General features: G+C 44.1%; 2 protein-coding genes across 2 annotated transcripts; one reads left to right on the top strand and one right to left on the bottom strand.

Annotated features, from left to right (window-relative positions):
- Positions 1-257: 257 nt before the first annotated feature.
- On the top strand, positions 258-4,841 carry LOC123129376 (protein DEHYDRATION-INDUCED 19 homolog 2). The gene is made up of 5 exons (XM_044549568.1): positions 258-543; positions 646-803; positions 3,197-3,274; positions 3,410-3,678; positions 4,294-4,841. Exons 1-5 carry the CDS (start codon positions 462-464, stop codon positions 4,397-4,399), a joined length of 693 nt encoding a protein of 230 aa, XP_044405503.1. The 5' UTR covers positions 258-461; the 3' UTR covers positions 4,400-4,841.
- A 6,275-nt stretch (positions 4,842-11,116) lies between these two features.
- Positions 11,117-12,096, bottom strand: LOC123092234 (ubiquitin). The gene is made up of 3 exons (XM_044513940.1): positions 11,906-12,096; positions 11,521-11,728; positions 11,117-11,431 (listed from the first exon to the last, which is right to left on the bottom strand). The coding sequence occupies exons 1-3, from the start codon at positions 12,006-12,008 to the stop codon at positions 11,323-11,325; spliced, it is 420 nt and encodes a 139-aa protein (XP_044369875.1). The 5' UTR covers positions 12,009-12,096; the 3' UTR covers positions 11,117-11,322.
- Between the last annotated feature and the right edge of the window lie 731 nt (positions 12,097-12,827).

Below are 12,827 nucleotides of genomic sequence, written 5' to 3'. Positions count from 1 at the left end.
GGGATGAGCAGAGGAAATACTTCTTCTCAAGTACTACTACCTAGAAATTCCGATTTCCCACTCTTCTAACCCTTTAATTAAGAAATGAAGGCCCCCCTGCTACGCTGCAACCATTTCGCAGCACCAACCATCAGTCACGTGACAGAATCTCACCAAAAATACCACCGCTGACAGCGACGCCCCACCGTGCAGTTACCAGTGGCTCACCGTAGACCAGGTGCAGGCACCCACCAACTACCACCCTCCCCCCACCTTTCCGTCCCATAATTCATTCCAATCACTCACACGCACCGACCCACACCGGAGCAAACGGCCAACAAACACCGCACGCTCGCGCGCACACCGAAGCAGTGGAAAGAGAGGAGCGGACAGAAAAGCCTGGAAAGCCAAAAAAGAATTCACCAGCACAAAGGGGAAAGGAGAGAGAGAGAGGCGAGGCTAGGGTTTCGTCCAATTCCGCCATGGATTCCGGCGACGCGTGGGGCCGCTCCTCCTCCACCTCCTCCTCCGCCGCCGCCGCGAGGCGCCTGCAGTCCCGCTACGGTACGATCGATCGGTCGGCCCGATTTCGCCCTCGGTGTTGGCCTCGTTGGTTTTTGATTCGACGTTGGGGCTGATGCGTGATTCGCTGTGGTCGTACGTCAGATCTGTACATGGGGTTCGACGACGCGGACGCCGGCGGGGACGAGGTGGAGGCGCGCGGGGCGGAGGCATACAACTGCCCCTTTTGCGGCGAGGACTTCGACTTCGTCGGGCTCTGCTGCCACATCGACGACGAGCACGCCGTCGAGGCCAAGAGCGGGGTATGTCGCCTCGCCCTTTCTGATGATTCGCGTTCTTGTGACTCGCTCGGCCGGGTCCCGTTTGAGCCTTTGAAATAATTTTTGCCGAAATGGGACATTTTACGCCAAGTGTCGTTAGGATGCGCCACGCTTCAGGACGGAAATGTTGATAATGGTGCAACTAAGGGACCTGTACGTTTTAGTGGTTCGGAAAATCCATTGTTCTTGTAATTTTGATATGGAATAGGTTTATTGCTCTGTAGATTGCTGAAAAGATGAGACTCTTGAATGTTCTGCTGGAGAATTCTTGTTTGTCTGTGGTAGTTCAGGTTGGAAATGTAGAAAACAAGTTACCTTTTGGGTGGCTGCGTTGGAACATTTTAGGAACCAACTCCTTTGACAGAGCTTTTTTATGGTGTTGCTGGTTGGAATTGCGGGATTTGGTTGGCCTCTGTCGTTCCTACAGGAGTCTTTATGAATCTAGTGATTATGATTCTTGGGAATTTTTTCTTTGGCCAGTTTGGTTATGGAATGTAGTTCCCTTGGGTTGTAGGAGTATTAGGTATTGTTGGTTCTGGAGTGAACGACTGGTGCAACTAGATGAAAGTCTGAAACAATTTTGTGTTATAGCTGGCCAATAAGATTGGCTGTACACAGTGGCAAATTGAGCATGAAAGTGGAGGATATGCTCAAAGCTTAATACACTAATCTGAATAAAGGAAATAAATATCAAATGTAGGCTTGTTGAATTTAAATTTTAGATTGTGCATCAAATAATCATGACATCAGTGAAATTCTCCACTTCTCCTAACATTCGTAATGAAAGTGTGAAGCGGTAACTTCTGAACAACAACCATCAACTTTGGTAAAATTCTTAGCATATAGCCCACTTGGTCTAAAATATAAGGCGCACCGGTTCGTTGAGATATATCTTTGACTAAACAGTTAAAAAATGTGGACTATCTTATACGAAATCGGTATTATTCAAAAGTTCATTCCAACACGAATCCAACAAGGTCATTTTTAAATCACACAATCCACATATTGTTGACCAATTAAATTCTTGATCAAAGATAATCTTGAGAAACATGTGCTATGTTTTACCTCCGTTCCAAATTAGTTGTCTTAGATTTGTCTACATACGGATGTATCTACGGAGGGAGTATACTTGTTAGTATTGAATTTGGAAAGAAAAGAAGTTGCTTGAATCAAGAAAATCTCGTATAGCTACAGACCACTGCTCGCCTCCCCTGCTACACGGTCTCTGGTTGCCAACGTGTTGGGCGACACGAGACGACGAGAGAGGGTTCAACACAGGCTAGCTGTTGGGCGGGCCATAGGCACTAAGGCCCAAGCACCGCTTGCTTTGTCCAGAACCGTGTAGGCACTGTCACACGTATTAACATAATCTCTTTTGTGGTTATCTTCCATGATTGCTAATGCATATATGCCTTTTTCCTGGCAAAATCAGAGGCTAGGCTGTCGAAGCCCACCTGATAGATTCGCTACTGGCTGTACAAGTTTCTTTTTAGAATTTCTCTTTACAAAGTTCTAGTTTCCAGTTCTTAGTCTCAGGCCCTCTTAGGTGACATGTGTTATTCTGCTCTTCAGTTTGAGTCCCAAGTCCCAACTTTTAATTGTTTTTCTTGTTAAGAACTCAAGTTCTAAGCTCTCTGAATTGTAGAAGGTCATCCTTCTCCTTCAAAGTAGGGCGTGCATTATTAATTCGTTATGTTGTTTGAGATACAGTTGCTAGGCTAGGCCATGTTCGTTCCTTTGGTAGTTAAGAGTTTGGATCTATGGTTGTTGCACATTTCATCGAGTAGAAGTGGTGTCACACTGATTAATTTGTGTGTGGTGCGGAGTAGAGTTATCTATAGAATGAAAAGAGTGGTACCGAACTCTATATGGTTCGCGATTGCTACCTGGCTTCCTACATTAGGAGGACTCATGTTTACTGTTTAAGGACACTAGAGAGTTCAGTTTCTTCTTTTATTATTACACTTAGAATATAAATTGATGTGTGTGTTGCTGGGTTACCTTGAGTTTATTTGGACTGTAAGCCTAGAGAGAGTTAACTAAAACATACTTCCTCCGTTCCTAAATATAAGTCTTTTTAGAGATTCCAATATGGACTACATACGGATGTATATAGACATATTTTGGAGTGTAGATTCATCCGTTTTTGCTCCGTATGTAGTTCATATTGGAATCTCTTAAAAGACTTATATTTAGGAATGGAGGGAGTAGTTAATTTTTACCTGTATTGGACATAATTGGCAGTTTTGTTCTTTTTTTCTGGTAGGACTTCATTGTAACACTGTGCTTACCTTGCGTCCTTGATTGTGTGAGCATAACTGTTTGATGAATTCAAATAATAAGCACTCATGGAATTTGATGAACTAACCTTTCAGGTATGCCCCATCTGTGCTACAAGGGTTGGGACGGACTTAATAGGCCACTTGACAATGCAGCATGGAAGTTACTTCAAGATATCCTTTTTTTTTATTCACTGTACTGCTGCCAATGAGTGATAGTGACTTTACCATATTACAGTGTGTCCTCTTCAGAATACATGGTTTCTGTTGGAAGACAATTTATTCATTGTTTTCCTTAATGAAAAATACATGCAGCGCAGGCGCAGAGTCCGAAAAGTATCTTCTGGGTCCCATTCTTTGCTGTCTTTGTTGAGAAAGGATTTAAGAGACGGCAGTTTGCAGTCCTTTCTTGGTGGATCATCCTATGTATCTAATCCTCCCGCTGCCGCCCCTGATCCATTTTTGCAATCTTTAATTTGTAGTTTGCCTGTGGCTGAACCATCGAAAGATTTTCGTTCCGACTCATCTGACAAAACATTTTTGCTAAATAAATTCCCAGATGAAAAGATCGTAGAGAGGTATGTCACCTCAAGCTTTGTTCTTTCTGCCGCCTCACTCCGCTTCCTCTTTGCCACGATGCTACTGTATCTGCTGAGTGGATGATAGATTTCCACATTCTATATTGTGCGCTGTCCTTGTGCATAGCCAGTACAGCTTTCTATGCCCTCTAAGTATGAATAAAATTGCAAAGCCTTGATGCCAATTAAGTTTTGTCATTGTTACCAATTGTATAGTACATTGTCTGTTATGGTTATGTGGTTACCTTATTGACGTATTGGTTATCCCTTTTCGGCTGTTAGTATGTGCTTGATTTATTCCTTAATCTGCTTGACATCATTTCATTTGGACGATATTTCTCCAAGAAAATACTAGGTTGAACTTACGCATGTGCTGTATATCGTAGTAGTCTACCCATCTGTATGTTTCATATTGATGATCAATGTTATGGGCCTTATGGTTTTTGATGACCTGTTGCTCACCAGAAATTTTAAATTATTTCTTGTTGCCAAATATTGTAATCTAAGTTCGAAATATAGGCAGGTTGTACCTTTTGAGTTTTTAAATGTAGGTTTTGCTGTAGTTTAATAGTTCTTGTGATCAAATATTTGATTGAATGCCTGGTGAATTTACAGAGCTGAAACATCTCTGTCCGAGAAGGATCAGAAGGAGCGGGCTCAAAGGAGTGCGTTTGCCCGTGGGCTTGTGCTTTCCACAATATTTGATGATGATACCATGTAAGGGAGATCGACTTTGAGAGTGGTTGCATGACATAGTCAAGGGCACTCAACACAAGAGAATTTATCTAGAGCACTGCAACCTTGTCATGCAGCCACTGCCGCTCACAGGCCTTAACGACCAACCGGAGGTCCATCCAGTTATGAATGTATATGTATTTATGTATGCCTTGCCGAGAGCGCATCATGAGAATAGTGGAGGAAGGCCTTGTGTTGCAGCTTTCCACATGGAATAAATGGGGATACTATCCTTAGTGGCATTGTGCATATACAAAAGAGGGGCGAGCTACTCGTCATGTATTAGATTATATTCTGTTTCATCAATGTAATAAGTGTGTTGTAAACTCATCTCATCCTTAGTATGTGAGATTGCTTTGATGTTTTCTGTATATATTTTATTGTGGTACATTTGACATTTGAGGAAAGGGAATGGAGTGAATTTAACATTTCTTGCTGTTTCAGATGTAAACTGAAATGAGGCCAATTAGTTTCTTATCTCTTGATGGTTACATCTCGTACTCTTTCACCGCTTGGTTTCACATGTTGGGTCTCCATCTGATAGCAAACTTGATAGATAGCATGCCAATCGAAGCTGTATATCTAATTGCAGCTTCTCTATTATATATGCACCGGAACGAAATTCAGAGACTCGACGATGAAGCTATACATCTAATTGCAACTTCTCTGCTGTAGATTGACACCTTACCTAGAAAAGCTGAACCTGAGATTTACTAAAAGAGGCGTCTTCACTACCAAGTCTATGCACCAGATAATGGAGAATGATGTACATGGGGCTAACTTTCAGTGGATTTGGAGGGCAAAAATTCCTTTGAAAATTCAAAATTTTCTTTGGCGGCCCTTTCAAAATGCTATCCTATTAGGTATGTGACGCAAAAGAAAAATGGCCTGGCAATAATGTTCGTTCATTTTGTGATCACCATGAGTGAGTGCAACACCTTTTTTCCCATGCCCTGTAGCCATGTCCTAACAATGTGTGGCAATTCTATGCTTGTTGCTATGTTTACTTTCCTAGTGGCAGCCATCTGCTGGGCCATTGGCTACCTCGTAATAAGGCAACCTCTGACAAGAAACCGATCAAATCTCCCTTCGACATTGTGTGTTTTGTTTGGTCGCTTTTATTGTACTGGGCAGGTCTTCACAAGGCAGAAGGAGGTTGTATCACGTGGATTAATGCTACAAGCATGTTGCGTATCTGGGGGAAGAGGCGGATCGATTTTGGAGGTTGTAGTCACACTTTGCTGCTGGCTAGAATGTTTCGGTGCTGATTATGTGGGCGGGTATGCGTGGCTTATGTCATCAGTATTGATTTGTTGGTTGTGCGCTACTTTATGTGGAACTTGTAGGTTTTCTTAGCCAGTGTTATCAGGTTTTTGGCCCATTGCGCACGAGCCCGATTACGGGCGGGCGCAATGGTTTTCCTGATAATGCATCGAACTCGCTTCTGATAATGGAGTCCCGTGTCGTAACCCCCCCACAGGACTGTGCCGTACAATGCGGCCAGGAGACGAGAGGTTCTGGTGCGGAGAGGGGGAGAGGGACTAGTGAGCAGGTGGCTCTCCGGTCTTCTTCCCCCTTACCCCCTTCGGCCGAGTTCCGCTCGTCCATGCCCGACCCTTCTTCACCGACGATAGGGGATGGGCGTGGGAGTCGGGATTTCACTCCTCGGGAGAGGACGACGAGGAGCTTATCGCTTTCGATGGGATTGCGGATCCGGTGTCGGCTGGCAGGCGTGTCAGCAATCGGATCCAGGGACAGCCGGATGCGGATGACCTGCAGCTAGTGCGTGCCAAGAGGGCCGCCATGCTTCGTAATGTCGAGACTACTACAAGTGCGTCTTTTGATAAAAGTTGTTAATTTTTGCACTTCTCAGAAAATGAAATAGTAGATAAGGCAAACGACTTAGGAATTTCTTTGGGGTCAAATGAAACCGAGGTCGTCAAATCCATTAATGATATTTTAGACTTAGAAGTGGAGAGGGCTTCCGAAATCATTCGAAATCTTGCATTTATCAAACCAATGAGTGACAATGAAATGAATAATTTAGGAATGGCTGATCTCGCAAATATTTGTAATAACCTTTTGCCTACAATGGAGGCGGAGGATGAGGAGGATTTGGAGACTACAGACACGGTTGAGCCTCTCCTGATTGAGGGGGAAGATTTTGTGGTCACCGATCCTTCTATCCCGCATGGAGTTGAGGAGAAGCCCAAATGGCCCTAGAAGCGGAAAATTTATCCTACATCGGCGGTATGCAGAAGTGCCAGAGTTAAGCATAAAAATATATTCATGATGACTTATGAAAGGAATATTCTGGAATAGCAGAGGTCTAGCAGACTTGGCTAAACAAAGATTCTTAGCAGAGACAACGATGGAACAACACTTAGACTTTATCGCACTTTTGGAAACTGGACGAGATAATTTCACATCACAGTTTCTTCAAACTCTATCCAGTGGTATCAATTTTGACTGGCACATCTTACCTCCTAGAGGACAATCCGGCGGGATTTTACTAGGAGTACGGTGTGAGACGTTAGAGGTGCTTAATGTGGTTCAGGGAGATTTTCGGTCAAATTCAGGGTGCGATCAAAACTAGATGGGTTTCGATGGTCCCTAGTAGCGGTCTATGGGGCAGCACAACCTGAACTCAAACCTGACTTTTTGGCCGATTTGGTGCGGATTTGTGGAGATGAAAATCTGCCTATACTAGTTGGGGGAGATTTTAATATCATCAGGAGAAGAGATGAGAAGAACAATGACAATCTGTCCATGATGTTTAACGAGAGTCTCAATTTGAGAGAAATTGAGCTCACCGGTAGACAATTTACATGTGCCAACTCGTTACCTATTCCGACTTATGAAAAGTTGGATAGGGTCCTTGCTAATGTGGAGTGGGAACAAAAATATCCGTTGGTGTCGGTCCATGCGATGCAGAGAGTGATCTCAGATCACACACCACTTCTTTTAGACTCGGGGGAGGTTACACATGTGGCAAATAAAAATATATTCTCCTTCGATCACAACTGGTTTGAGCGAGAAGGGTTTATGGAGATGATTGCACGAGAATGGGCTATGCCGGTTAGTGGAAGGACTCATGTTAAGAGATGGCAAAATAAAATTAGACATCTCCGACAATTTCTGCGAGGTTGGGCCAGAAATGAGAATGGGATCTACAAACGAGAAAAAGAGCGTCTTACTCAATTGATTGAGGCACTAGACTTAAAGGCGGAGGCCACTCTTCTCTCTGTTCATGAGCAACGAACGAAGTCCCAGGCTGAGCAAGGTCTACGGGCTCTCTTGAGAGAAGAGGAGCTGAAGTGGGCATTGCGTGCGAAAACGCTGAGGGTTGTCCAAGGGGATGACAATACACAATTTTTCCATATGGTTGCAAATGGCAAGCATAGAAAGAAAAAAATTATACATCTCGAACAGGACGAAAGGATAATAGTGGGACATGAAAATCTGAAAGCATACATCTCTAACTATTATAAAAAACTTTTTGGTCCCCCGAATTCATCTACGGTGTCCCTTGACGAATCTGTGATTAAGGATATACCTCAATTACAGGCAGCAGAGAATGATGTTCTCTCTGCACCGTTTACTGAAGAAGAGGTTTATCAGGCAATTTCCCAAATGAAGCCGAATAAAGCATCGGGACCAGATGGGTTTCCCGCTGAATTTTATAAGAAATGTTGGCAAATTATTAAAGATGATCTTATGCCTATGTTTTACGATTTTTTTGACGGTCATTTGGAGTTGTTTCATCTTAACTTTGGTACGATCACGCTGTTACCTAAGAAAGATGAGGCAGTTCGGATCAAACAATTCCGCCCCATTTGCCTGCTGAATGTGAGTTTCAAAATCTTCACAAAGGTAGGAACTAATAAATTGACACAAATTGCTCATTCGGTGATCCAACCGAGCCAGACAGCGTTCATGCCGGGACGACCCATACTGGAAGGGGTGATCGTTCTACATGAAACGCTTCATGAGATCCACTCGAAGAAACTAGACGGGGATATTTTCAAACTGGACTTTGAGAAGGTGTATGATAAAGTAAAATGACCTTTTCTTCAACAGGCAATGCGTATGAAGGGTTTTACTGAAACCTGGAGGAAGCAAGTAGATACCCAAGTCCAGAAAGGTAGTGTAGGAGTCAAGGTGAACGATGACATCGGTCACTATTTCCAGACGCATAAGGGGTTATGACAAGGGGATTCCATGTCTCCTCTTCTGTTCAATATTGTGGCAGATATGCTGGCCGTTATTATTGGCAGGGCCAAGCAGCATGGCCATGTAGAGGATCTAGTTCCTCATCTTGTCGATGGAGGGATTTCCATTCTACAATATGCTGATGACACTATTCTATTCATGGAACATGACATGGCTAAGGCACGTAATATGACTTATCTTGTGTCTCTTCGAATAATTGTCTGGATTAAAAATTAATTTTCATAAGAGCGAGGTGTTCTGCTTTGGGAAAGCCAAAGACGAGGAACACAAATATAGACAATTGTTTGGATGCGAATCAGGTGCCTTACCATTCAGTTACTTGGGTATACCGATCCATCACCATAAACTCTCCAATAAAGAATGGAAATGTATCGAAGAACGAATTGAAAAAAAACTTAGCTGCTGGAAGGGTAAGCTTATGTCATATGGAGGTTGGCTAGTCCTGATTAACTCAGTACTGACTAGTATGCCGATGTTTCTACTGTCGTTCTTCGAAATTCCGAAAGGAGTTCGCAAGCAACTTGATTTCTTTAGATCCCGCTTCTTTTGGCAGTCTGATGAGGCCAAGCGGAAATATCATCTCGCGCGATGGGATATCATTTGCCGACCTAAAGACCAAGGGGGTCTCGGTATTGAAAACTTAGAAATCAAGAACAAATGTCTTATGAGCAAATGGCTCTACAGACTAGAGACTGAGCCGGAGGGCATGTGGTCTCAACTCTTGCGCAATAAGTATCTGCACTCGAAAACACTAGCCCAGGTTACCATGAGACCGACTGACTCGCCGTTCTGGAAGGGACTTATGCGCACGAAGGACCTGTTCTTTCGTAGGGTCAAATTCTTGGTTGGCAATGGAATGTCAACAAGATTTTGGGTGGACACGTGGCTAGGAGAGACGCCCTTGGCCATCCAATATCCTACACTCTATAATATTGTACAACGTAAAGAAGATTACGTGGGTACCGTCCTTCAAACAATTCCCTTGAACATCCAATTCAGGCGTGTGTTAGTTGGTGAGAGATGGACCGCCTGGATGCACCTGGTTCAGAGATTGATAGAAGTTCAACTCTCCGATCAGCCGGATTCAATACAATGGAAATTAACTATGAATGGGAGGTTTACGGTGAAATCTTTTTATATGGATCTCATTAACTCTGGCCCCCTATCAAGGTCGCTGCACATTTGGAAAGTTAAGATTTCTTTGCGTATTAAAATCTTCATGTGGTTTGTTCACAAGCAAGTGATACTCACAAAGGACAACTTAATGAAGAGGCGATGGGTAGGCTCTTCGTGGTGCTGTTTTTGTGATCATGACGAAACAATACAACACTTATTTCTTGAATGCCCACTTGCTAAGTTACTTTGGAGAACGATTCATGTAGCTTTTAATATTAATCCTCCAGTTGATATTGCGTCTTTGTTTGGGACGTGGTTAGCTGGGGTTGATCAGATCACCGCGGCTCGTATTCGGATTGGAATATGGGCGCTATTATGGGCTATATGGAACTGCAGGAATGATATGATTTTTAACAGACAACACACTTTAACTTTTTTGCAGGTTATCTTCAGAGCTATAGCTTGGATCCGTACATGGTCCTTACTCACTCCTATGGACTTCAGGGAGCCTTTGATTACTGGGTGCAACCAATGGGAGATGGTAGCTCGGGTTATCTTCAACCGGTTCGGATGGCGCTCGCATAACAGGATAGGAGTCTAGAGAGCTTATCCTTTTTATCTTCATTGTGCCGGTTGACATGGTTCACATGTATTTTTCCTTTTGATACTTTATTCTGCTCCGTTTATGAGCTGTAAGACTTTTATGATGATTATGGATTGTTAATAAGATGGCCGCATGCATCATCATGATGCAGAGGCCAGGGGCAATGCCTCCATTTTCAAAAAAGTAAAATCCAACTCGCTTCTTCTTTTCCTTCTAGCTGTCCGTAACTTTGTACTTTTGTTATGCAAGTAATGAAAAAGGGGTACCCGCACAAAATCTTGGATTGATATTTGTGCTGAGGTTTGGACTTGGCACATCCATTTAATTTCCCAATTGCTGCAACATGTCATTCGCCATTCTGTTTTTTTTAAATTGTTGTGATTATTTACCACATGTATCACGTGGTTAATATGCCATTCGCCATTCTGGTTAATATGCCAGCTGTTGCTATGTGGAGCCTTTGAACGTTTCGATACTAGGATGCACTACGGGTAAAAGCCCACCTTGTCTTGCTGATCTTGAGCCTTCTCGTGCTGTAGTTCTATCCCCCTAGCCCCCTAGAATAAATAAAAAACAGTTTGGTAAAGCATGTCTAGATGCGTCCTAACTATAGCATATCTAAATTCTATATCATTGATTTTATGCGGTGATTCATGCAGTGTTTTTTTTCTTTTCTTTTCGTGCTTCATTGAGTCATGACGTGCAATAACTAGTGCACACTAGACGTACACGATTTCCCCACACACAAAAAGACCACAGAATATGTGGGTAATACATGCATGCATCCATCGTCGACTCTGAGGTAATCATTGCATGGCTTGGGACTTCACACTAGCTAGCTAGAACATAGCACCGTTTTATTCAAAATCATAAAACAACTTGATAAACCAAACCAAACAATTCATTGAGCGACGGTCCTTTCCCTCTTGCTTCTCTCACCCGTCCTGGTTCAATCTTCAGTTGGAAAGCTTGTTGACGAACCTCTTCTTGGGCCTCAGCTCGTTGCTGTGGCCGCACTTCTTCTTGCGGCAGTTGGTGGACCTCAGGGGAAGCCGAGCGTAGCACCTGTTCCACACCACCACAGGTTAACAACAAAGATTCGGCCGATCGATCATATGAACTCATGCAGGCATGGGGTATATATATACACGTACTTGCGGCAGACCATCTTCTTCTCGTTGTACTTGAGCGCGAGCTGCAGGAGATTTGGTTCCACGTTTAGGTAGCCTCCCCTGGTGCCGCCGCGGAGACGGAGCACCAGGTGCAGCGTCGACTCCTTCTGGATGTTGTAGTCGGCCAAGGTGCGCCCCTCCTCCAGCTGCTTCCCCGCGAAGATGAGCCGCTGCTGGTCCGGAGGGATCCCTGCAACAAGCAAACAGTTTAGCATTAGCATGCGCGGTTAGTCGATTGCAAACAAGCAAACAGCTGCTTCACCATTGGCCATTGCCAACACAGTGTATACGTAAGGCCGGCCGGCCGCCGGCGAGCAGACGATCTCAAGCCAATGAGATGACGAGATCAGTCGATGGCGGTGCGTACCTTCCTTGTCCTGAATCTTGGCCTTGACGTTGTCGATGGTGTCGCTGCTCTCGACCTCGAGCGTGATGGTCTTCCCGGTCAGGGTCTTGACGAAGATCTGCATCTTGGCGGGTTGATCGATCAACCGCTCCCTGGCTTCTGTTGTTTGATCGTCGTGGGTAATGGGGTGGTGGCCGTCGTGGGCGATCGCATTCTCGATCTCAGGTATATATAGCGAACCTGGGGTGGGACCGTGGGAGGAAACTCGCTCGCTACGAAAGTAACCCGCCCCAATGGGATATCACCGACGTGGAGCGTAATTTTCGCGTGGGGTAAATGGAAACCGTAACCACGTTTATTTTTAATAAAAAATTTTAAATGCGTAACCACCGTCATTATCTGTCGGATCGTGATTTCCCCTCTGATAACTGATCCCACACCGCATCTTTCCTCACTCCTAACACGACCATCTCTGTCCACCTAACCATCCAACCGCATGTTAGTTTATGAAATCGTCTCTTCTTTGTTAACTCGATTCATATCAATGGATTGAGTGACGCACTACGTTATGATCATCCTTTGCCTGCTAGTGGAAATAGCTAAACAGGGTCAGGTAAAGTCGAGATCGCTCTTTTTTGTTGCAACTTCACCTTTGCAGGATGAGCGCACGGTCGACCGCGAACGCGCCGAGCTCACCCGTCTCGAAGACGAGAACAGTTGTTCGATGAGCTCGAGGTGCTTCTATAGGAGGAGAATGTCCCGCAAGTGCACATAGGTGGTTGAAGCACTCCCGTGAAAATACAATCCTAGTTTAATATCATTTCCAGCGAAATGTAGGGGAGGTGTCACAAGTCTTGTGTGAGCTGACTATTTTGGTGTCCGCAAAAATTACTATGAGGATGAAACACAAGTAATTGAGGTAAAAATAATTTGTCTAAGACTA

The sequence above is a fragment of the Triticum aestivum genome, chromosome 1B (assembly GCF_018294505.1).
Source record: "Triticum aestivum cultivar Chinese Spring chromosome 1B, IWGSC CS RefSeq v2.1, whole genome shotgun sequence".
NCBI classification, from domain to species: Eukaryota; Viridiplantae; Streptophyta; class Magnoliopsida; order Poales; family Poaceae; genus Triticum; species Triticum aestivum.
This window is presented reverse-complemented; position numbering and strand designations above follow the sequence as displayed.

Bases quoted from the DNA above. Each gene is read 5' to 3' on its own strand.
- LOC123129376 (XM_044549568.1), top strand. From the start codon at position 462: ATGGATTCCGGCGACGCGTGGGGCCGCTCCTCCTCCACCTCCTCCTCC. The intron at 804-3,196 runs GTATGTCGCCTC...CTAACCTTTCAG, and splicing joins CCGTCGAGGCCAAGAGCGGG to GTATGCCCCATCTGTGCTAC. The intron at 3,275-3,409 runs ATATCCTTTTTT...AATGAAAAATAC, and splicing joins AGCATGGAAGTTACTTCAAG to ATGCAGCGCAGGCGCAGAGT.
- LOC123092234 (XM_044513940.1), bottom strand. From the start codon at position 12,008: ATGCAGATCTTCGTCAAGACCCTGACCGGGAAGACCATCACGCTCGAG. The intron at 11,729-11,905 runs GTACGCACCGCC...TGCTTGTTGCAG, and splicing joins CAAGATTCAGGACAAGGAAG to GGATCCCTCCGGACCAGCAG. The intron at 11,432-11,520 runs GTACGTGTATAT...GGTGTGGAACAG, and splicing joins AAGAAGATGGTCTGCCGCAA to GTGCTACGCTCGGCTTCCCC.